The sequence below is a fragment of the Melospiza georgiana genome, chromosome 5, assembly GCF_028018845.1.
Source record: "Melospiza georgiana isolate bMelGeo1 chromosome 5, bMelGeo1.pri, whole genome shotgun sequence".
In the NCBI taxonomy this organism is placed as follows: domain Eukaryota; kingdom Metazoa; phylum Chordata; class Aves; order Passeriformes; family Passerellidae; genus Melospiza; species Melospiza georgiana.
In genome coordinates this window covers 62,250,636-62,275,651 of record NC_080434.1, presented here as the reverse complement: position 1 = coordinate 62,275,651, position 25,016 = coordinate 62,250,636, and the positions used below count along the sequence as shown (strand labels likewise).

The 25,016-nt window shown below is 38.8% G+C and overlaps 1 protein-coding gene across 1 annotated transcript in view; it reads left to right on the top strand.

Moving 5' to 3' along the window:
• The first annotated feature begins 641 nt into the window (after positions 1–641).
• ADGRA3 (adhesion G protein-coupled receptor A3) overlaps positions 642–25,016 on the top strand; it is a 52,963-nt gene continuing 28,588 nt past the window's right edge. Inside the window, exons 1-4 of the mRNA XM_058024906.1 lie at positions 642–907; positions 15,087–15,158; positions 22,363–22,434; positions 24,413–24,484. Of these exons, the coding sequence (XP_057880889.1) occupies positions 642–907; positions 15,087–15,158; positions 22,363–22,434; positions 24,413–24,484 (482 nt within the window). The remainder of the gene's footprint in view (positions 908–15,086; positions 15,159–22,362; positions 22,435–24,412; positions 24,485–25,016) is intronic.

Below are 25,016 nucleotides of genomic sequence, written 5' to 3'. Positions count from 1 at the left end.
GTATTTACTTGGCGTTATGAATTTTGAAGCCATTTAGCAACTAGGCAGGGGATCATCTTTCCTCCATGAAGCGAGTAAATCAAGTCCTCCTTGTAAAACTACGGAACTGGAGGTCAAGAGCCAAGTCATGGAAGCAGAGGAGCGGGAAACCAAAGAGCTTTATGGAGGAGGACAGGGTTCACGGAGAGTCCCAGGGCCCCACAGGGCCGCAGCAAGCGGGAGCGCACAGGCTCTGCCCGTGAGGGCACGGTCCCCACAGCGGCTCCCTCGCCCCGGCGCCCCCGGCCGCGGCCCCCGCCCGGCGCTGCGCATGCGCGCGGGCACGGCTGCCACCGCGGCGCCTGCGTAGTGGGGCCGCGGCCCGGCGGGCGCGCTCGGTGCCGCGGGGTCCGGCCCCGGCGGGAGGCGGCGCTGCTGCCGCCGCGCTCGGCCCGACCCGCGCCACACAAAGGCGGCCGTGGCCGCCGCGGCTCCCTCCCGCCCGCCCGCCGCTCCCTCGGCACCGCATGGCGGCGGCACCGCCCCCGCGGGGCTAGGCCGGGGCGGACCGGAGCCCCCTTCTTCCCTCCCTCCCTCCGGCCTCTCGCCGCCGGCCCGTCCGTCGCCGGGAGGAGCGGAGCAGGGTCCTGCGCGGCCCCGCCATGCTGCCCCCGGGCCGCCGCGCTCTCTGCCGCCCGCCGCGCCGCCGCCGCCGCCCGGCGCGGGTCGTGCCCGCCGTGCTGCTGCTGCTGGCGGTGCTGGGCGGCGGCGGCGCCGCGCTGCCCCCGGGCTGCAAGTACGACGGGCGTCCCAAGAGCGCCGGCAAAGCGGCGGCCGGCGGCCCGGCGGAGGTGAAGGTGGTTTGTAGCAACCTGGAGCTCGCTCAGGTCCTGCCTCCCGAGGCGCTGCCCAACCGCACGGTCACCCTGTGAGTACCGTCCCGCGTGGGGGTGGCCGGCCTCGGTGCGACGTGGATGGGGCGGAGGGGGAGTGGGAGCGCCGGTCCGAGGTGAAATGGGGTGAGCTGGGGGGCAGTGGGAGCTTAGGTGACTCCCCTCTAGTGCTGGAGAAAGCCCCGGGAGCGGATGTACTGTTCATGTTTTCCGGTAGTTTCCCGGGGTGGTCGTTTTTGAACGGGGCGAAATGTCCCGTAACTCACTGGGGGGAGGCACCGTCCCGTGGAACAGCATCCCCAGCTCTCCCTCCTTCATCCCTCAGTAGGCGGGCTGTTTTTGTGCGGAGGCAATTCCTGCTCATCCATTTGAATAACAAGTTTCAAACAGGATATGCAACTTAAGTAAAAGATATGTTGCCACTTACTTTAGACATAAGTGTGCACGTGTAAAGAGAGGCTTTGCAAGTTGTTTTCCTTCCTGGGACATGACTAGCAAAGAAGTTCATAGAATGGTTTGGACTGGAAGGGAGATCTCCAGATCAGCTGGTCCAATCCCTCTGGCCTGGGTAAGGTCGCTCAGCACTGGATCTCATCCGTGGTTGTTCCCAAAATGAAACCCTTGTCCTTTCTTTAGAGAGACTTATTGTGCCTTTGCTGCCATGGGAAGATTCAAGTGCACCCAAGTGGTGTGCAAGAATGTCAGTGAAAAGGAGCTGAAATATAGGGTCTAGTTTAAGATATTTATCTACTTAACTGGAAATCACAGGTTTGAAAGACCTACCAGGAATCTGACATTTTAAAAGTACAGAATGTGCTGTCATGAGAACAACAATCTTCTGCTTTTGTGAGCATTGACAGCACTGACACACCAAGGAACTGTGTTCTTCCAGGAGTCTTAGTGAGGTGTGAACCACGCAGATGCGTGGACCTGGACCCGTGAGAAAAGGGAAGGCAAAAAATGGGAGCTAAATAAGGCTAAAGTAGTTGTTCTTACTTGAATTTCTGCAAGGGTTCAGACAATATTTCTGAATTACTTGTGAGAAATGATTATAGATGTTCTTACTTGAAGTTTCTGAAGTAGAAAACAAGGCAAAAAGTAGAAGTGACAGTAGTTTGATCAGCAAATCTCTTAATCTTTGTTAGCCTCAAATGCTTTGCAGCTGATTACATGTTATGAGTATGGCATTATCCATAAAAATTTTGATATAAGTAGATGTTAGTATGGTTGATATGCTCAAGTTCACTGTGGGGTTCTTTTGGTTCAAAAAACTTGAATCACAGCTATGATTGCTGTGAAAGACAAGCAGATACCAAACACAGCAGCCTTGCTGTGAGTGGATCTTTGTTCATCATTGTAGTGACAGAAGAATTTGGAAGAATGGTTCATCTTTCATCTTGATTTTCATACTCCTTCAATATCTAGGGCATATCTTCATACACTAATTAGTCGCTTTCAATTAATCAGCCTTTGAAGTTTATAACAACTTCTGAAACATTTTTCTGATTTGAACTTTTTAGTAGACATAGCAAGAAACAATGTCATTTTTCATTGTTATTTGTAGGAGATATCATAACTGTGTTGATACAATTTAATGAACATACACTTCAAAATTTTGCTTAAATATAAAGCAAGGATTGTTGAACCAATTACCTCCTTTTCCCACACCTAGCTGTTGTGTTCAGGTTCAGAATCTTGCATGTTTGTTGGCTCTTGAGGCATGGCTTTCCATTCTCTCAGAGGTTTGGTTTTGTTGGGTCTGTTTGGTTTTTTTAATTATTATTACCAAATCCATGTTACCTAGATTGAAAGGGTTGGTGATGTGTGGGGCTTGTCACCAAATGCCACTTCACTAACATGTTAATTAGTAGTGTGTAGATTAATTGGTACCTAATCTTGCCAAAAATAATGTTTTTTCCCCAAGCCAATACTTAAAATTGCAACACTTGGTGAACAGTTGTCTGATTAGAGTCCAACTGCCCTGAGTTATCTTGATTCTTATGGGATTCATCTATTAAGATAAGTACTACTTCTGTTAGATCTTTTGGGATTATTGGATCACTGCAGAGATATGTAGCTGAAAATAGATCACTTTTGTGTATATCAGCTGCATTTTAATTCAGTTAATTTTCTTTTATGTTGATTTTATTTTGCACAAACCAGTTTTAAATACAATGACCTATATAGCTTTATATAACTTCTTATTTTTAAACGAGTTGAGAATGATGCAAATGAAGTGATTATATGCATTTTGGAAATAATTATTTCTTCCCTATCACTGGTCAAGTTCTTAGATTTTCAGCAGATTAGCTACTGTGCCTTTAGCATTTACCATTTCTTTTTTCCCAGTGAAATACTTTTGAGGACAATAATCTCTAGAAAGGGAGCAAATAAGTGAGAAATAGTGGAAATTAGGATAAGTGAGTAGCATTTGAGGATGCTGGCAAGCTTCTTTCATTCTTGCACACATTGTAGTTAGTGGTTAATGGTGATACAAGTTGGGCAAGGTCAGTTAATTAGTGTTTGCCATGAAACATGTTATTGTTCCAGTAATTTAGGTCAGTATGATGAGAATCTTCATACAGTTCAGAAAAAAAAATGCTAATTTTATTTCAACTGGTAAGAGATAAAGTCAGTTTGTTTCATGAGTGAGGAAGAAAAGCAGACAGGGGAAGAGGGCTGTTAAAGTATGGAACCCTGTTTATGGGAGAGTAAGTAATGTGTAGGATTTCTGGCACTACTGTAAATTGGTTTTCCTTTACGATCCAGGTAGAACTAGCTGTTGCTTTATGGGGCACTTAGGGCAAATTCCAAGGTGAATTCAAGTTTATTTATTGCTAAGGAACAGACTTTTTTCTTAGCATTGTATAATAACAACTGATTTGGATGCAAATGAAGGGTGTATCTACAGGGACAGCATCGATTGCTTTGATGTTTGTAGGTTAAGCAGACAGATGAGATGCTTTTGGTTTGAATATACCAAAACAGGGTGAATGTAACTGAGGTTTGTCTGCCATGCTCTTTATTTCAGTAGGTATTGAAGCCATTGACATGATGCAGATTTAAGTGAGGAATGCCCTGTACTCTTGTAATAGAAGCCTGAGATAAAATACCTGCTGCTGTTGTGTTTCTTGGTGCAAATTCAAATGATGATGGTGGATACTTGTTTGAACTTATTGGCTATTAGCCATTACTTTGTTTTTTGGAAGAGAATGTGCAAGTCCACTGAAGACAAGCCCATGAAACTTATTATTTATTGCAAATATTATTTACCTGTTACATATATTATCAGAACAGGAATCTAAATAAAGGAAAAGCATATGTACTCGGTGAAGAATTGCATTTCTGGATCAGGAGGCTTACTGCTCTGCAAACAACTTTGCTTAAGCACATATCCTCATAGGAGCATAGGAGTATCAGTGTTTGAACTTAAAAAAGTCTTAGGATTTACAAGCCAGAGCATTTGCCTGGGTTAATGTTCAGAGCTTTTCAAAGATACACTTAACTGGATTGCTCTTAGGAAACATCTTAAAATGTTACAGCTTTCATCCAGCTACTAAATAAAATCACATCAAACTACATCCATTAAAGAAGCTCATATGCATACTTACTTGGACTTCCAAATAGCTGTGCAATTTTTCTATTTATGTCACAAATTTAAATTTCAAAAGTTTCAAAGCAAAATGCCACTGATATTGCAAGAAGCCATTTGTATTGCAATGTGTGATTACATTGTGTCCGAGTCATGTAATGTAAATGTCCTCTGTGGAAGTTTTTCTTTTAAAGTACATTTCTATTTACTAACTTGATGGTACTCCTGATAGCTGTTGGTTTGGGTTTGGTTTTTTTGGGTTTGGAAGTTAAAATTTTTTTTGGCCAGTGGATACACAGGCTGTGCAAAATGCATCTTATTTATGAACACAAGGCAGTACAGAGATTGTACTTGAGGCTGTAGTCACAGTGTACTAATTCACGAGTACATGAACTTGCCTCTGTATCAGTGACATCTGACTCCTAAAAATCCTTAGTGTGAAATTTACTGATTGGCTTGTGTTCTATACTTCTATCAGATTTTGTGTGGCTTTTACCTTGTTGAGAAGAGAACCAATTTTGTGCTTTTCTATATGTGCTTTTCCAACATGCATTCATTGCTGTGAGCTTGTTATAAGATATTGAGTATGTGTAGTGTTCTCTTATATGTACACTTATTGCAAGAAAATTCTGATGTCACAATATGAACAGTGTTTTCTTCTAAATTGCAATATTTAGTTCTATTGGAAAAAGTATTCCGCTTTGGAAGACATCATGTTGCATGGTTTATATGTGTCCACTGGGATACACTGTCAAGATGGAATAGTGTTTCCTATTTCATGAAGTGCTGCAGTAATGACTTTAACATACATGGTAGTTTTGTAACTGGCAATAGGCTCCATGCAATCTTATATTCAATTGTTATATTGATTCATATTTCTTTTTAATAAAAAAATACTCTTCTGTATAAGCATTTTAAAATTATTTTATGTGCCTTTGTCGATGAGATGATTTTACTTTTGAATAAATACATGAGATAATTAGAAATATGGCTTCTGTACCACAGGTACAACTGTAGCAGTTGTCACAAGCCTGGGGCTCAGGTTTTGCATCAGAGCTATGTGTTGGTTACTGTTGAGTTGAAAATAAGGGAGATGGACAGAGCTAAGTTCTGCATAACTCTGGAGAGCAAATTTAAGTTTTTGTAGTGGAACTTTTCTTTTACTTCTCAGAGCTACCATATTAATGTAAAAGTGCCCAATACCTTTGTTCCTAAGTAGATACCCATTTAAGCAATGCTCTTCATGAGTTCATTAGCCCTTCAATTAGCCCTAAAGTGACTATGAAATGTTGAATGCGTTATGCTGTTTCTAGCCTCAAAAAGGCAGATTTGAATCTTCATAATTAATACTTTTTTATTTTATTGTCCTTTTTGATCAGTAGTATTCCTGGGTTTGCTTCAGAACTGCAAAATACTGAAATTTTTGTTTTTATTTAATGCCAAGAGTAAAAGAATGGAACTAGAATTTGTGCTGCAGTGATGAAGAACGAATAACTTCTTATGTTTCCATGCTTGCAGTTTGCTCATGTTTCAGAGGTTATTTTTGTAATTTAAAACAACTATGGAGCTGCAAGTTTAGATTTTTCAGAATTTAATGGTTCCCATATGTACTTTGCATAGGCCAGATATGTTGCAGGTTCATGGATTTGTCATTACTGCCTTATATAGTCTGTCTTCACCATTACAGTCTATAATTTTTGAATCTGTTCAGTGTAAATGCATTTTTTGTACAACTAGTTAATCCATGAAGGTTAAAAACAGTTGAGCATTTCTTTTCATCAGTGATAATAAACTGTTTGAGAACATCAGCCACATAAAGTATGTTTTCGTGAGTTTTTCTTTCTGTAGTTAGATAAATAATGAATTTTAAATTTATTTTTAAAAATAATATAATCTATCAAATGTCTCTAGTCTTTATGTAGTAAATAGGTGGGAATTTAATTTTTCCCTGTTTGGGTGCTTAGCAGTGCCAGCTGCAATGCCTGGTTGCTCTGGAGTGCTCGAGATCATATCCCGCACTAATTGCAGTTCGCTGATCGCTGTGATGTGGCTGATCCCCGTGCACTGCCGCAGGGCACGTCCAGTGGTGGGGACAGCGCTGTCCCACAGCTCTCCAGGCTGCCCTGGGGCCAGGCAGGTGCCAGGGCGCTGCAGGGCAGAGCTTTGGGTCCCCAGGGAGAGACTGCCTGCTTTGCTTGTGTGTGTGATCCAGGCTGGTTAGCCGCCTTTGGCTGGGCTGCACAGTTTGCTCTTCTGGAGTAGGAACTTGACCTTTTTGGTAAGACAGACCAAAAGTTTTTTGGGGAGAGGGAAGAAACCCAAACATAATAGATGCAGACTGATTAAAGATGTTGAAGAAATAGGCAGCTTAATTCCACAGTTCTTTCTGCACTGGACAGTATGTTCTAGGAGTCGTCTAGACTCCAGGTGGTTGGGACTGTGCTGTTTACAGGTGTTTTGTCTAAAAGTACAATCTGTGCCCTCTGCTATGTCACTTCAGTCTAGGGAAAGAAGGTGCTTTGAGGTAGGGGGAGGGAGGTTAGAGTCTAGAGTGAATAAACACAGAAGGACTGGATTAAGAGGTGGAGGCTGTTGCTGGGAGTTGGAATTGAAGTCTGGGTTTCCTTGAATTGATATGTCAGTTAGGTGGGAACCCGGAAGACTTAAGAGGGAGTGAAGGCAGAGCAAATAAGGTACTGAAGGCTGAGTGTAAACTGGCTTGATGTGGGATCAACAACATTCTTGGAAATTCAGCAGCTACCCCCAAAATCACTAGGGATGATTGACATCTCTGTGCCAGTAAGAGAGATGGGAATGAGGAATAGTAGAGGTATAACACAGTCCAGGAAAGTTCTTCTGGTGCTGTGCACATGATGTGCTGTTTCCACCTGAGCTGTTCCTGTCAGATACCAGAGGTCCTTATTAGCTTTCCCGTGTTGTTATGTTTTACCTAGAAACTGAGTATCAGGCAGAGTTTTTGCAAGTTACGCTTAGGTTTCTAAAAGTGTCCTGTCAGACATTCTGGACAACCTATTCCAATTCTCGGACTGTTTTTTCAGGATAACAGCCTCTGGTGGAACTTTAAGCAGTTCTTTTAATTTGTGTGCTGAATGACTCCTTGATGCTTCTATGGGTTGCAGTGACCTGACTTATGGCTGTGTGCTGCAGATCTCCTTCAACCTTCTCTTCTGCTTCTGACACAGGGATGATGAGATGCAAGGGCTGAGGAGATCTCCCCCTGCGTGGGGAATGTTGCATCAGCATCCAGCTGTCGGTAAAACCGGAGCCTAAACTGGAGCTGGTGTGTTCATACCTTCGCCTCCCAGTCTGTCCCTGTGTGGATGTTTGTGGGTTTTTCCCCTCCCTTCCCTGGCTGCAGTACTCGCATTTGTCTGGCTCCATGCCTAGTCAGTTCAGGGAGCTAAGCTATCCAAAAACTGTTTACTTCTGTAGGATATAAATTTTTGTAAATGTATCTTTGTGTGCCAGCAGCTGACAGGAAGTGCTTGTTAACGTGTCTAGACAAAGCACTTTCATAGAGAGCAGGTACACCTGGTAGGAAATGTGAATACATGTGAGACTGGGTGGGACAGTCTATGTTCTAATTAGTACTACTGTGATATGACACAGAGAATTTATTAATTTATTTGCCATAGCAGGTAAAGTTGGAAGTGGCTGGCAAGGTGTCCATGTGTGGTGTTTTGTGTGAAGAAAGTTATTCTTGCATGTAAGGATGGATTTTTTTGGAGTCAGGTGAACTTGCACTGAACTGCAAATCAGTGGTAGTCCTAAAACTTACACAGCTGGTGGCTAAGTGGGAAAATCAGGAGGGAGCAGAAGTTTGTAAACCAAGACAGTTACTACAGAAAAAGTTGATCTTGATATCTTAAAATAATGCCAGTGCTACAGATCTGACCCGCGGGGAGAGAACTTGGAGGAATCTTTCTAGAATGAAGTGGTCACAAGGATTAGACTTCCAGTGCTTTCTGTTTGCTGTAAAAATGGCAACACAGAGTTAATGTTGGAAGAAATAGGGTGTAGCTGTGTCCTCTGAATTTTCTCCATGGTAGGCTTTTGAACCTGGCATAAATACAAGAAAGAAAGCAAAATTTGGTTGGTAATTTTGTAATTTCACAAAAATTTATTTTGGAATTAGTATGATTTTCAACAATGCTGTTGCTCATTCTCACATTCTGTTTTGCCCCTCTGTTCCATCCTTTTCTAAGATGATTATTTCATACTATTAGAACTTAGAAATCTTGCTGTATTGCTCCAGTGATTGGCAGTGTTTTTCACTAGAAATAATTTCTGTCCTTAAGAACAGTTTGTTTTTAATGAAAAGCAATAAATGAAGTGTGTTGCTGCATACTGAATATCAAGAAAAATTTTTTTAACAGCACTGCATAGTGGGCATTGCTGCTTGAACAATCCAGGGATTGTGTAGGAAAAATAAAGATTCCTCATTAGATGATATAAATGTAGCACATTACCAGTTAAAAATGGAGCAGTGTAAGTAGACACAGTTTTAATTCTGTAATTTCATTACTTCTGAGAGTTTTAGTTTACAATTTTAATATTGTTTAATATGCATAATAATGAAATATTGCAGGAAATATTTTATCTGTTGCAAACTTCTATTTTGCAAATATTTCATTGCTAAGCTTCCTTAATTATAATGGTTTTGTTGAATTGGAAAATACTGTCTCCTTTTGTTAGAGTTTTGGAATTAATAATAGGTCTTTCTCTGTAAAAAGCTTATGGAGTGCTTTCATTTCAGAGTTACCATTAAGCAAATACTGTTTGTGTTCTGTCCAGTCTAGGTTTCAAGGTTTCTTTTGCTTTGATGCCAGTAACTCATTAGAAGGCAAAATACTAACTGTTGAAAAATACTGGGCTTATATCCTTGTTAATTCACAGTTTCTAGAAGAAAAACTTGGAGAAATGTGTTTCTTTTTCCATGATCACAACTTTCAGCAGAAAGCATTTTTCTTGGTTGTTTGCAGATGGTTATTTTAATCTGACTCTTGCTGGTGGCCACTTTCCCAGTCCTTAGAGTATGCTGTCACCATGAATTGATCTGATTTATTATCTATTTCCTGGCTCTCCATTTGAGTCTTTTAAAATGTGTTTTGGAAGTTACTTCAGTGTTCAGCTAACAGTTATGCTTCATACAGGCTTCTTGGTGGTCATTTTGACTGTTTGGTAATAGTGTTAATGGATGTGTGTGTGTTTTAATTACATTCTTTGGATTGGTTAGGATTCGTTTGTGATGTTAGGAGGTGCATTCTAAATTACTGCCTGATTCACTGCTGTCTTAGTGATAGTTGTTTTACAGCTGACAAGCCAAAATGGTTTCACAGAACAAAACTTTTTCTACTCAGTGTATTCTAATGGTAGAAATGGATCCAGCAGTGATTTTATTCTCCCTCTGTATGAGAAAGGGAAGTTAGGACATCATCTTTGGTACCTATTGCTAAAATTCCTCATAGTACAAAGAGCAGACTTTGGGTTTGGCTGCATTTATGTTTTGCATGCTGAGCATCTACTGCTAAAGGTCTAGCCAATAAGTTAATAGTCATAGTTGAGTTTCTTTGCAGTTTTTTCAAAGTTGTCTGCCAGTTTGTGGAGCAAAATGGAAAATGGGCTTTTGATCCAAGCTGTATTCAACAAAGAGACATTTCAGCAATGTTCTTGGAATAGGTGAAAAGCTGGGGAGACTTAAGGGGGTTTGAGGAGTTTGGTACATTTCTTGAGGTACATTGTTTCAGATTAACTCTTGGTCTCAGATCATCTGCTCAGAGAAAGAGGGAAATGCTTTGTTGTAAGGTAACTTGAGTTGTTCATAATTTTTCTAGAACCTACTTTTCAGCTGCTTGTTCTTCCAGGTTTTTTAGTGTTAATTCCCATGGCCATATTTTTTTAACACAGGAACTGTCATTGCCTGCATTAGTTTCACATTTTATTTTCTGATATATAAGTGTTGGACAAGCAAAATGTGTTTGTTCCAATGAGGTGTTGATTATTTAAAAGAAAAGAAGACAAAAATCCCATATGGCACTCATAGGAAATATGGAGCAACAGTGGCATTGGGCTGTGGAAACCCCTTCCCTTGTGAATCTTCATTGACAACATTTATGTTTCAAAGTAATTTGTTAAAGAGTTGAATAAGATGGGGATGAGTGCAGCTCTCAGCTCAATGGTGGCTCTACTGTTTTCTCTTTAGACTTCTTAATGATGGAAAAGTTAGCATATTTTCAGAATTACTTGGCTCTTTGGAAAAATTATGGTCTTAAACTAGTAACTTAGAATTATTATTATTGATCACAAATAATATCCTGTGCCTAAGTGGTACATAATAGTCCATCATTTCATTGTACATTAATGCACAGAAACTGAAAGTGACTATAAAACATCTACTTTCAGGTGGATACTTTATTACATTTTGTCTTCTTGTGCCACATCTCTTAATACTTCAAATAATGTATAGACTATATATTAATAGCAAGCTTTAAACTGCATTTTTTTAAGATTACACAACATTTTTGGGTGATGAAGTGTTTTAAGTTATATGGAGTGTTGTAAAATCTATCATTTATTGTACTAAACCTTTATGGTTGAACAACTAACAGCCTCTGCAGAGAAAATACTTAATCAGTCTGACTGTAATTTGTAAATCACACTCAAGAGAGAAATTTACCTTGTACCCAGATACTCAAAGGCATCTACATTAGACCTGTTATTTTATAGGCAATGTCAGAAAACTTTTTTTTTTTCTTACAGAACTGTTATTTTTATTTAGTTCAAATTTAGTTCAGTCAGTTATAGCTACTTTTGAAGTGGTTCCAGCTCCATTTTGAACAACTTCTTTTTCTGGAAGAAACACCGGTATATCAATAAATCTTTAGATGAAGTAAATTGTAACTAAGATACAGTTTAATTTCTGTGCTACCAAGGATTGTCATTTGCTTGCTTGTGTTGACTTAGATCAATGTGTGCTTGTGAATATCAGGTAGTTTTTCCTTAATTTCTCCTGAAGTGTGGAATTGGTGTGCATTTTTTTCTTGCTGCTGCTGTTATGCCTTATGTTCAGTTTGCATTAACTATTAATGATTTTTTATAAGCTCCTTCATTTACTTCTTTATATATTATTACTGTTTTTCTTCATGCATACATTTCTGAAACCAGGAAGGATGTTGAAATAGAGGTGTACTTTATTTGATTTTCTGGTGAATGTACCCAGTACCTGCCATTTTTACAAATAATACTTATTATTTAGGTTGAAACCTTTTTCTCTTTGAGTAGAAGAGGAAGTAGGTTCAGAGACTTTAGGATGTGTAATTTTCATGCTTCAGGTTAAATTTTACTAGTTTTGTGGGCATTCCAATTTGTAGATGATGTTTAATATTATTACTACCAAAGTTGCACTCTTGCAAATGTATTTAGTGGTTTTGTGTTAAAAGTTGTGCCATTCTTGATGGAAAGAGTCATTGAAATACATATACATTTTTTAAGAGTGCCTGTGCTTCCTTGGTTTCTATGTGTGTTTTTAAAAACCAGCACTGGTTCTTTTGTTCATCTAGTTTATCACAGCTGCAGGCAAGGGAAAAGTCTCCGTATTTTCTTCCTGTGAGGTAGCTTAATGTATTGGACTACAGAACTATGTTTTCACAAGAGCAAATGCTCTTCACTGACACTCTGGTAGATGTTACGGGCAATATAACAATACAATAGCAATTTCTCAGGATACTTTTAAGTATTTTTTCCCCTTCTTCCTTTCCGCCATTCCTGTGATCAGTCTTCACCTGGTGTTACCTCTGTAGGATACTAGGTTGATCACACTTGTGTAGTTGACACATAAATCAGTCTCCTGGGAGTTACCCTGGATAAATGTGTGGTTTAACGTTTGCAGCTCGTGGAGCAGTGGGCACCAGGGATGGGTTGACATGAGCTGCAGAAATACATGGTATGATTGGAAGGTGAGAAAAAGGAATGGACTCTCCTCATTTTAGCATCAGAACACATTACCTTTCTTGAATGATTTAAGGTTAACTTTAAGAATTTTCAAACCTTCTTACCATCAGGCTGGAAATGAAAGGATTTTCAAACAGTTTGTTCAGCTGTCTTGACTTTGTGAGATGAGAAAGAGAAATTGTCAGAGCCAGAATTTTTGACAATAAATGCCTGCTCTTTCTTTGTCGAAACTATAGAGACTTGAGGTAATCTTTGGGAAACCTGGAGAAAACTACTTAATGTAATATACAGCTTTGTCAAAATGATGCTGTTTTTGTAGATTGCTAGATCTGTATTTTAGTTTTATCTTCTTCATTGTGTGTTTTGAAGTATTATTCCTTGTCACCATATAGTAAATTTTATGCACTGGAGGAAAGAGGGGGATGTGTGTGTGTGTTTGGTTTATGGCTGTTTTAAAGGACATCTGAAAGATGTAGTGGACTGGAAAGAAATCTCATAGTGTGGCACCTTTAGGTTATCCAGCCTGAAGATGTAATTGGTGTAAGTGAAGAACTGTGGGGACGTGTTGGATATGAAGGATGCATTTGATAGAGGATCTGTCTGAAATTGAGGTGACTGTAGCAGAAGTTGTGCAACAATCTGACAGTGAATAAATTTCCAGGACAGGATAATTCTTCTAAAGCTGAAGAGCTTTTAGAAGAACTTGGGGATGAAATTTCTGAAGTCTTGCTTAGAATGAACATGATTTTGAGGACTGGAGGATAGCAAATGCTTATTTTTAAAAGTGCATCACCATTTGCCTGGTTCCAAGTCTGATGTTTGTGTTGAAAAATCAGTAGAACTTATAATAAATATATTGGATACCTGGATAAAGGTACCATGGAAAATTTACATCTCCTGTGATGAGAAGCTCTTCCTCACAGTCCTTTGGAGCTCTTCAGAGTCAGCAAAATATTTACAAGTTTCATCTAGCTGTTATAATGAAGCATGCTTTTCTAAAAGGTGTGTCTGTCCCTTGCCAAAGGCATTTGATGAAAAAAGTACGTCAGTCTTAAATGGAGGATGATCAGATGAGCAGCTGACTTGCTAAAGGATAAGAAGAGAGGGTGTGGAAATCCTTCTCAGTGGAGTGGAGTCATAGAGAACTGTAATGCACAACTTACTTCCTAATGACCTGTAAAACAGTGTGAGTAAGGGGTTGACATAGTTGAGTGAGTTGATTGATGTGATAAGGATGAGGAAAAAGTGAAGAATTTTGGAAGAAGTTTGTGAAAGTAATTGGGCAATAAAATGGCAGCAGCAGCACTGTAAAAAATTGAAAAATTTATTGGGGACAAAACCTCTGCTGTCTTATATAAGATGATGGGCATTGATCTGACTAGAAATCTTAGATTCTTAGCATAAGTGATAAAGGCAGATTATATGTTAGGAATTGCTAGGGAAATTGTAGGAAACAACATCGTTATTCCAGTATGTAGAACTGTGACTTGTCTGTGTGTTGTGCACTATTTCAGGTCTAGTGGTTTTACCTCACAATTTTTTCAGTGTAATAAAGATGGAAGGAACTCAGAAATTATTAAGTGGCACAAATGGCTTTTATGTAAAGAATAATTAAGTAAAACATGGATTTTACACGTGGAAAAAAGACATCTAGTTTTGTACATAATTGCACATAGCAAAAAGAGGGTAAGTGGATTGATTACTGTGTGTTTCTCTTTTTAGAAGTGGGGAACATTAAATAAAGCTGGCAGGAGGTGTTTTCAGAACAAGTGAAATGAAGCATTTTTTATGGATTGGAGAGTTGTACTGCAAACCCTTTTGTAAGGAGTATTGTAGATGCCAAAATTTGACATGATTCAAAAGGAAAACAGGTTATTTTGCTTTGGTTTGGTTTTTTGTCCAACAGAGAGCTGTGTGGTTGTATAGAAAGCAGGTCCTTCTAAGTAAGGAAATATCAGCCATACAAAGAAATTCCTACCTTGAGGATAATTAGCATCTGCTGTGATGTGTGCAGATGGCTGTGATTGGAGGAGAGGGTGCTTGGCAAGATAGACCTGATCCAGTTATTCCAAAGGAAGAAGGAATTTGTGGTTGTGTTGTCCTTTGGGAGAAGAAAGAATAGATGAGTGCTTGCTGAGCTTATTTGCAGATGTTTTTAAAAAGATTGCATTGAGGAATAGGATGAATGTGTGAAGGATGGCTGGGGAAGGTGGTACAGTCTGGGAGAAGTGCGTGTGTGTGTGGCTAAAAAGGGGAGCAGAGGAAGTGGGGAGAAGGCAAGATGCTGCTTGGTTTGGAAAACCAAAATGGGTATAGAAGACAAGAATGTTGAATGTAGTGATTTGTTCTTTAATGCTTAATTTCTACCTCACCACTTCTGGGTCTTATTAGGATAATCCTAGATGGGTGTTCTTCCTTTCAGATGTTATGTATGTAAGCTTGCATGGTACTTAAAGCAGATGACATACAGAACCTTCTTTTTCTCCTTTGTCATAGTTAAGCAGTGCTGTTGTATACACCTCAAGAAAATGAGCTAGGCAGTTCGTACAGGCTGTTTAACAAAAAGAATTACAAAAGAAGTGTAAGCTGTAGCAAAAAAAAAAATATTACCAAAATTATAATACATTGTTCTCAATTGGTTTTGTTTTCAGGATTTTGAGTAACAATAAAATAACAGAGTTGAAGAATGGTTCCTTCTCTGGATTACACCTTCTTGAAAGATTGTAAGTATTTCTTGAAAAGCTATTTTCACTTTAAAAATCAAGTCATATACTGTTTGTTTCATTAATAATTTTAAGAACAGAATGTCTTAAATAAGGGATCTGTTCTTTATTTTGATGTCTTTTTTTGTGATTGAAGAGTTAACATATGAATATGAATGAATTAATTATTCAACAGTATAAATAACATAACAGCAAAAAAGGGATAATCTCACCTGCAGGTGAGAGGGCAGTTTCAGTGGGAATTTTACTGGAATGCTGTGATGGCTGGATTTGCTTTGTTTTTTGTTTCATTATGCAAACACTGTGTTGTAAAGAAAATTATATCTTTAATTTATTAAGTATCAAACCATTTATTGAACAGTTGCAAAGTATATTTGCAGGAGAAGCATATGTATTACAGCCCCTAAGAGAGACTGGATTTATTAAAGATTTGTTGTTGACATTTATTTTGAGAGTTTTACTGCTTACTTCACAGCTTTGGTATATGCCAAGGTACAGGGGGATGGGAGTGAGTCTGATGGGAGTAACTTCTTGGATATCTTTTGCTTCCTGTTTTCACTTTTCTTACAGGTGATACATTGCCTATGAGATAAGAAGCAGCATTGTAGCTTCTCTTACAGTCAGCCTTTTTCCAACTGGTAGAAGGTCAGGATTGGCAGGTTGATCTACCTGGGAGCAAGCATAAACTTTAGAGATAAGGATTTTTCTAGGCCATTTGACTGGGAAAGTAGCCAGCTTCATAATCATCTCACAGCATCTAGGAAGAGTTCCAAACAGCTTTTGGCTTCAGGGAATTAAAAGTATTTTATTCTTCCTCTAAAACTCAAAGGCTCCAATCCCAGTCACCTGACCTAAATAAATTCAGACACTTCTACCATTCCCTCTCCCATGTACCAGAAGAAAGCATCTTTTCACTGGCAGATGAACTTGATTGTAGAAGTAAGTTGCTGTGCCAAAGAAGCAAGGTTATCAGCAGTGATGGCATTTGATGAGGTAATAAAGGCATCTGCTGATGGTTATTTGTTGAAACTCATTACAGTTTTCGGACAGGAAATACTTGAAACTCTAGTTAGTTTGAGATAATGATTTAAGTTTTCTTCATTAATCCAAATCCTAATTTTCTTTAAAATCATAAGAATGCAGCTTTTTTCCATTTAACTCCTGTAATTTGTAAGGTTTTTTTAGATTTTTTTAATATCTTCTTTCATGAAAAGGAAAAGAAAGCAGCAAGGCTGTCATCAAGTTTTGAGCATTTGAAGTGAGCTGGGATATCAGTATTTTAGAGGGTGTGGTAGTCTCATCAGAATGAGAACATTCTTTATTGTGCACTATTGTAGGAGTTAATTGATCAGCAAAAGATTATTAATGGCCAAGTGTCTTCATTATAAGTGGAGGGATAACAAGTGTGCTGCACTAATTAGAAATGATAATATTTTCTTTTTTTTTCCTTTTGTACGTGCAAGACTTGTTTAAAAGACATAGATATTTAGCCACAGTAAATTTTTCCTCTTTAAATGTTTTGTGACCTTGGACGGAAACTACTATTGTAATTAAAATAGTTTTTCAAACTTAAATAGATTATCAGTAGTAAAAGGAAAAACAGTTGAAAGTCACAGTAACTATTTTAAACATTCACATGGTTAAGTATCAAATTATTTTCCTGATGTTCATTGTAAGAACTTGCATGCCTTGAAAATTGCGTTTTTTGACATTTTCTTGCTTATACTCATACTTTCCCTTGTTTCCTTATGAGTGTTGTGTGCTTTGTAGGTAAGTTCCTTTTCCTACATTCAATTTAAGAGATGAAAGGAGATAACAGAAATAAATTCTCAGTATTTAAATAGTTAATTCAGACAGTATGGTTGTCACTTTACTGCTTACTAGGGCAGAGATTCTGTATGCATTTCACGTTTCTTTGTTCATTCCTTGTTATGTTACACTTGATAGGAAAAACATTTGCCATTTCACTGTAGTGGCTTTCAGGTAGAGATTATAGATGTGTTGTGATGAGCCACAGGGAGCCCTGGTGGCCAAGAAGGCCAAGGGCATCCTGGCCTGTGTCAGGAACAGTGTGGCCAGCAGGAGCAGGGAGCTCATCCTGCCCCTGTGCCAGCACTGGTGAGGCCACACCTCGAGTGCTGTGTCCAGCTCGGGCCCCTCAGTTTGGGAAGGACCTTGGGACACTGAGCACATCCAGAGGAGGCAGCGAGGCTGGAGAGGGGCTGGGAACACAAACCCTGTGAGGAACCCCTGAGGGAGCTGGGGGTGCTCAGCCTGGAGAAAAGGAGACTCAGGGGTGACCTTACCACTCTCTACAGCTCCCTGAAAGGTGTTTGCAGTCAGGTGGGGTTGGTCTCTTTCTCCAGGCAGCATCTGACAGAACCAGAAGGCACAGTCTCAAGCTGCACCAAGGGAAGTTTAGGTTGGATATTAGGAAAAAAGTTTGTCATGGAAAGAGTGATAAAGTACTGGAATGGTCTGTCTGAGGAGGTAGTGGAGTCACCATCACTGGATGTGTTTAAAAAAAGACTGGATGTGGGACTCAGTGCCATGGGTTGGTTGAGGTGTTAGGGCTGGGATGATCTTGAAGGTCTCTTCCAACCTAGTGATTCTGTGATATATTTAAATAAAGCCTTTAGAACAATAAATCAGAGGAATATGTCAGGAACATGTATCTACATAATAATTGGTTGAATTTTAATCAATACTGACAACTTTATAATTCATCTGTTAACATACTAACCTTTTTTCTCCTGTTCAGTTCTTGGAAATTTTAATGAAAATGTAGATATTTTTAAATGGTTTCTGTTATTGTATTTATTTTTCTAGTAAATTTGGGGACATGGTATTTGTAGATGACAACTTATTGCACTTCAGATTATCATTTTACTCAAACATGTTATCACTTGACCTCATCCACATCAGGTAATTCTTCTGTGTTACTATTGAAAGGGATATAGTTTTGGGGCATACAAGCAGCAAATAAAACAATGAGTAAGTGCTTTAAAAATGGTGGCCCCAGGTAGACATAATAAGTCATAGTTTTAATAAATAATAATATTTACAGGTGTGTTAATTTATGATAATGTGAATTTGCTAATGCATTATTTTGTAGAGTGGGTGATAAATTTACCAAAATAGAAGTTTAATTATACTGGAAAGTGAAATGTATGTTAATTAGAGTAGAAAATGACTATGCTATGTCTACATCTATTCTTACAGGAAAAAGTATGCAAATAAGAGTAACCAGGTCAAAAATGTTAACAAATGTCTTAAGTGGTAATAAAAGTGTCTGTACAAAAAGATGCTAAGTATTTTAATCTCCATTTTGTTTTCATATTAATTTGAAATTCAACAAAGACAAGTGCAAAGGATCCTGCACCAGGGGAAGCGTAGCCCCAAGGACCAGCACAGGCTGGCACTGACCTGCTGCAAAGCAGCTCTGTAGAGAAAGACCTGGGGCTCCTGGTGGACACCAAGTGTCCATGAGCCAGCAGTGCCCTTGTGGCCAGGAGGGCCAGTGGTGCCTGGGGTGCATTAGGGAGAGCATTGCCAGCAGGCTGAGGGAGGTGATCCTGCCCCTCTACTCAGCCCTGGTGAAGCTCATCTGGAGTTCTGTGTCCAGTTCTGGGCTCCTCAGGACCAGAGAGACATGGAGCTCCTGGAACAGGCCCAGAGGAGGGTGACAAAGATGCTGAAGGGACTGGAACAGCTCTGTTGTGAGGACAGGCTGAGGGAGCTGGGCCTGTTCAGCCTTGAGAAGACACAGCTGGGAGGGGAGCTCATCAATGTCTGTCAGTACCTGAGGGAGGGTGGCAGGAGCATGGAGCCAGGCTCTGCTCAGGGGGACCAAGCAACAGGACAAGAGGCAGAAGTCAGAAACCGATACACAGAAGTTCCACCTGAACATGAGGAAGAACTTCTTTACTCTGCAGGTGACAGGAGATAGAACAGCTTTCCCAGGAGTCTCCTGCACTGGAGATATTCAAGAACCATCTGGATGCAATCCTGTTCCATGTACTCTAGGATGACTGCATGTGGCAGGGAGGTTGGATCAAATGACCCACTGTAGTCCCTTCCAGCCTGACCCATTGGGTGGTACTGGGAAATGTAAAAATTCAGTCATAAATATTTGTTTGATTTGCCCTCAAAAAATGTACACCACAGAGAGCCAAAGAGGCTGTCTTTGTAATGTGTGTAATGTATAACTATTACTTTTACAGAAATTACAGTTTCTGTAATTTCTTACCTCGTGCTCTTCCTTCATTTCCCTCTTGAGAAAGCATTTCATACAGGAAGAGTCCATGGTAGCTAATATGTTTCCTGTCTAACATTTACTTTCAAGTAGTGTTAAGGAAGAAAAGATAATTTATCCAGTGGTAGGAAAGAAAACTTAAGGTGTGATGGTGAAATCTCTATCCTGTGAGGTTTTTGGGCCTTTATTGGATGTAACAGTGGGGCAGTTGATCTGATTTAGTGGTAATTTGAGCCAGAATATTGAGTACATGACTGACCTCAGAACATCCCTTGAAACCTGTTTTTCTACAGTCCTAACATCTGTTAGTGGCCTTCACTGATGAATATGGGGTACCCCTTATTTACAGTGTTATTTAGATTTTGGAGAAAATTAAGAATCTTTTTTGCTCTACTGTCAGTGTGAGATTTCTCTACTGCCTGGCTTGTAATTTGTGTTGTTATGGGGATGGGGGTTTTTGTTTGGTTTTTTGGTGGGTTGGTTGGGTTTTGGGGGGGCTTTTTTTTTTTTTTTTTGTTAGAGGGTTGGGGAGGGGCATGTTTTTTGGTTTGTTTTCCTTGTTTTGATTTTTATAAGGATTCTTGATGGTGGAAGATAAAGTTATTATAATATAAATGATGTTACCCTTACTCAAATCCTTTTCTGCATTTCTTTTGGAGAGATTTTCTTCCATTTGGACAAATATGTATCTAGAGATATATCTTGCTTAGTTGAGCTTCGCCAAAGAAAAATCACCATCTGAAATGACTAATTTCCTTTTGCTGAAGCTAAAATATAGTTTATATAAATGTAGTCATTGATGTTAAAACCAGCAAAAAAAAAAATAAAGCCAAACACAACTCTCTAGTAAGGTTGTCTTCCCCACCTCTTTTTTTTTTGTGAGCAATACAAGTCTGTTGGTTTAACCACCACTGTAATTTCTTCATTTAAAGACTGTTCTACATGCTGCAGTCCTGGTAATAGTACCAGCCTATGTTGCATTAACATCTTTCCCTGTTTCTAAAGAGCTGCTAGATGTGTCAGCACTGTTAATTTTGAGATCTTTTGGTATCTCTTTTGTTTCACAGATTTCCTCAGGAAATAATTTTGGTAGATTGATATACAGCTAATGCCTACCCAAAGGGTAAAAGCCCCAACCAAACAGAGACTCCTCAGCTGTTGTAGTTGCAGGTTGAGAAAAGTCTTAACTCGTTGGACATTCATTGATATGAATCCACTGCTGTGGATTTATGAAAGAGGTGTATCAGGGAGTGCTCTTTGAATTCATGGAGTGAAATCAAAGAGCCCTGATAATCTAGACTAGTGGATTTCCAAGGCATGTTGTGAAGGTTTTTCTCCCTCAGTGGTTTCAGCATTGAGGTTTTAAGTGGAAGTTACGTGATTTTAAATAAAAATTTGAAATATGAAGAGTAAGTGTAATTTTTCTTCCCTACTTCAAAGATTGATGGTAAATGAGTGATGAATACCTTTTATTAGTCTCAGATTTGCCATGCTCTGGTATTCCAGGGTGTTATATGCCTGAAAGAGCCAGCTCTTTGGGCTCCTGGTACTACTGCACTGGAAGTACTTGGCAGTTCCTGCTGCCATAGCAAGGGAAGAAAATAAAGTTAAGAGAAGTGTGTATATGAAAATTAATTTACTGCAAGGTGAATTTAACGTATTTCAGGTATTTCAGATGTTTAGGTAGAACGTTCAGGTGTGATCCATGTGCCGTGATGCTGTCTGTTGTACCATGATTTATTAATCTGTCTGCAGGAAATGCTGTTGTGAAATCTTAGGACGAATTATATTTTTACTCATGAATGTCTGTGTGATGGTAGATGTAATCCTCTTGTACAGTTCTCTTTCAAGCAGAATCATTAATGTGGTAGATGTAGGAGATGTTTTTTACTCTTGCAAATTTAATCACTGCTTTTGAATGAAAGTACTATTTTTCTTTTCAAATCTAGAATGTTTGGATATGACCAAGGAGTGAGAAACTTTACCTATAGTAATAAGCACCTGTGAAGTTTCAGATAGTACTAAAGTAAAAATCAAGTGTTACTAGGGAGGTGGAAGTAATCTTAGCATTCATACAGTGATAAAGTTTGTTCAAAACTAGTATAAGCGAGGTGGAAGTAATTTTAGCATTCATACAGTGATAAAGTTTGTTCAAAACTAGTATAAGTGCTATCAGCTGCTTTCTGTGACCTTTGAAATTAAGCTGTATCTGCAGAACATCTCAAGTTAGGAGTTAAAGCTCCTATATCACTTGTACAATTAATAAAGCAGTTTAATTTAATGATTACTTTACATTTCTCCTTACAGTCTCTGGAAACTTAAGATTTAAAAATTTGCTCTGAAAATTTTCACCAGCTGTATTTGGGATTTTCAATGAGGGCTTTGCTGTTGTGCCAGCAACATAAGTGGAAAATTTCAGTGTTGGGTCTTCGGTGTATTTTCAAGATCATATTTTGCTTTTTTTTGGTAGGTGTTGGGCACTACTGAAGTATTGAAAGTTGGATAGGCTACAGAAGACAACATGTGCTAGACAGTATCATACCGTGTAATAAACAGGTGTCTCACCCTGCATAGCTGTAAACTGTTCACACTGTGGCAAAGTATCTTTGAGGCTATATAATTTCATCTGATTCAAACTGATAGAATGTTTAATGACATACATGTGCTGTTTCTGTTCCTCCTTGTAGCTAAAACAGAGATTTTTCCAATCTTGAATGGAAGTCTGTTAGAGAAATAAAAATATGTTGTTGGGTTTTTTGTTTGATGCTTTGTTCTGAGTTTTTTGGGGATGGTTTGGTTGGTTTTGGGTTGTTTGTGAGGAGGAGGGTTTGGGTGGGGGTTTTTTTGAGGTTCTCAAGCAAATTGAGACAAGTTACATGTATCTTTACAAATATCTCTGTTTTAAAGTGTAATTTTTGGTAAGTGCTGTGTCTTAATTTTTCTCCACAGGGATCTTAAGAACAATCTTATTAGTACCATAGATCCAGGAGCTTTTCTGGGGCTTTCATCTTTGAAAAGACTGTAAGTAGCATATTTAGCTAGTCAGTTTAAACAAAACAAATAAAAAACTTCTCAGAGAGAGAGTAAGTCTAAGCTTCTGGACCTTTAGACAGCAAAGTTATTATATATTAAAAGTTGAATGTATATATATATATGCTATATATATGTGATGTATAATATATACAAGTGCTGTGGAAAAAGGACTTTACTTGTAAAATTGTAAAGCAGGTATGTTTTATTACTAGCTTGGGGGATATTTCCACCATGCATGTGTACCTGGTGAGACAGGTGCCAGGTTTAAATAAACATTGATCCCACAAGCTCACACCTCCCTGCCTGCCCATTCCCTGCCTCTTTGTGCTTCATACTATAATTAGCCTTCTGTGGTGCCTTCTGGTGGTCATGGCCAGGGCCTTCTTGGTGAAGTAAGAGGTCTTCCTCAGGTGTTGCTTTTTGACCTCATCTCTGGGCAGGTGCAGTGGAGGTTTGGTTAACTATCAGATCAGTTTGTCCTGGCCAAAACCAGGAGCCTGGCTTTTGCTGGCTCCTTAAGTAAAAGGTTCTGCTTTATTGGTTTTCTACAATACTTGAGTCTTGCTTTACTGAGTTTTCACAATATATATCTTACCTTTATGGCCTTCTACTAGCAACTGTATTCTTGTGTTCTGTTACAAGTTGTTCCAACCTAACAAGTTACATTCCTATGTGTTCTGTTGCAAATGGCTTTTTCTATTTTTCAAACTTGCTAAATAAGCTGTATATATTTCTGTTTCCCTCCACCTGCCTAAGTAGATTATTATATGCTTCTAAATGTCCGAATTTTTGTAAACATACATGTTTTTAATATTGCACACACACATGTATAAAACAAAGTCTGCTTTCAGCCTTATGACTGAAGAACATCCGCTGCTTGTGGCTTGGCAGCCTCCCTTGTTCTGACAGTTGCTTGTATTCCTGTTTTTTTGTACTTGAGTGGCTTGAAACCTCGCTGGATGCACATTTTTTCAGAGCTTTGATTCCATCAAGTCTTGTTTTGTTGAATGTTAAGCTCATGGTTTTTATTTTCCAAAGGTCACAGTGGAACATAGAGTTGCTATTAATACTACACTGAAGTTACAGTGCTATTTATGCTGCTTTATATAAGGTTTTGCCAACATTCCCATTAAAATATTTGAGAGATTTATGTGTTGGCTGTAAAAGTTCTGTACCAGATCAAATTTGAAAAACAAAAACTCAGCATTATTGCCTTTTTTCCCCCGTTTTTTAAACACTTCAGATTTTTGTAATATTGTTACACATTTTGAGTGTTAGTGATTTTTGGTATTGCTTCCCCTGTTTCTTTCTTAAATTTGTAGAGGATATATGTTAATTTTTATCTGATCAAATGATCTTGCTCACTTAAAAGGAAAGTATGTTGGTAATTGCACTTCTGAAAACCTTAAAAGTAAAACTGAAGGACCAATTCTGGATCATTATTACTTACAAGCTTAATTTTTTTTACTTGAAGAATTTTTGGTCATTTGATTCAAGACCTATACTGAAAAATATATAAATTTTAAGTATTTATTGAAGTATAATTATAAAAATGGTCTTACTTGTGTATAATAAATGCATTATTATAGGTCTCTGACATGTTAAAAATTAAGTGATGTACTCTGTGTGTGTATATATATATATATTTATACACACACATATATAAATACTACACAAATATGAAAATTTGCTGGGTAGGGATGTAAGCCAAGCCTGTTTAAGGGAATTTATTGGTAGGTCTAGACTTGTTGAATTGTATATGGACAAACTATAATTAGTTAAGAGATGGATTAAGGAGTCTGTGTGCATGTGTAGACACCTTTTGGGTTTTCCTGAGACCCAGATATGCATATGGTGCAATCTGTTGCTCATGAATTTTTGTTCAAATGGTTCTATTAGCAGACTGTATGTATGTCATTGGGAAATAAACCAGCTTGTTCCAATTTTTCCTTTTTTCTATTTATAGAGACTTAACTAATAACCGAATAGGCTGCCTGAATGCAGATATATTTAGAGGACTTGTAAACCTTATTAGATTGTAAGTATAATTTGTCTTATATAAATACACCTAAGTTTTAGCCTTGTGTAAGTTAACCTTCTTTGTTTCACGGGGAGTAGTTTATTTAAGTGTGTTCTTGAAAGACAGCCAGTGCCTATGGTTGTGGTTTGTGACTCAGTAGCAAGCTTAAAAACAAGTGCTGGGGCCAACCTAAACCAGGCTATTCAGTGATCTGTTGGCCTTGCAGCAGTTTTCCAGTTTCTTAGAATGTGTAGCTGGGATGAAGACTAGGAGATTGTACATAATATTTTCTTTAAAAAAATATTTCAGCCTTGTAGACTCTTTCAGTATCCATGCCTTCTACAGTGGCATTGCTGTCAGTCTGTTTTGCTGGCAGTCTTGCATGTTTTGAAGTCCTTCATTTACTTTAAGAGGATAACTGGTAAGATTATGAAATATTTCTTTGCCCTGGTTGTTAGTTTCTTACACACAGTGCTTTCACCTATATATAGAAAGTGGTATGGATAATATTTAAAAAAAGCATTCTGATAGATTGAACATGCTTCTTAGA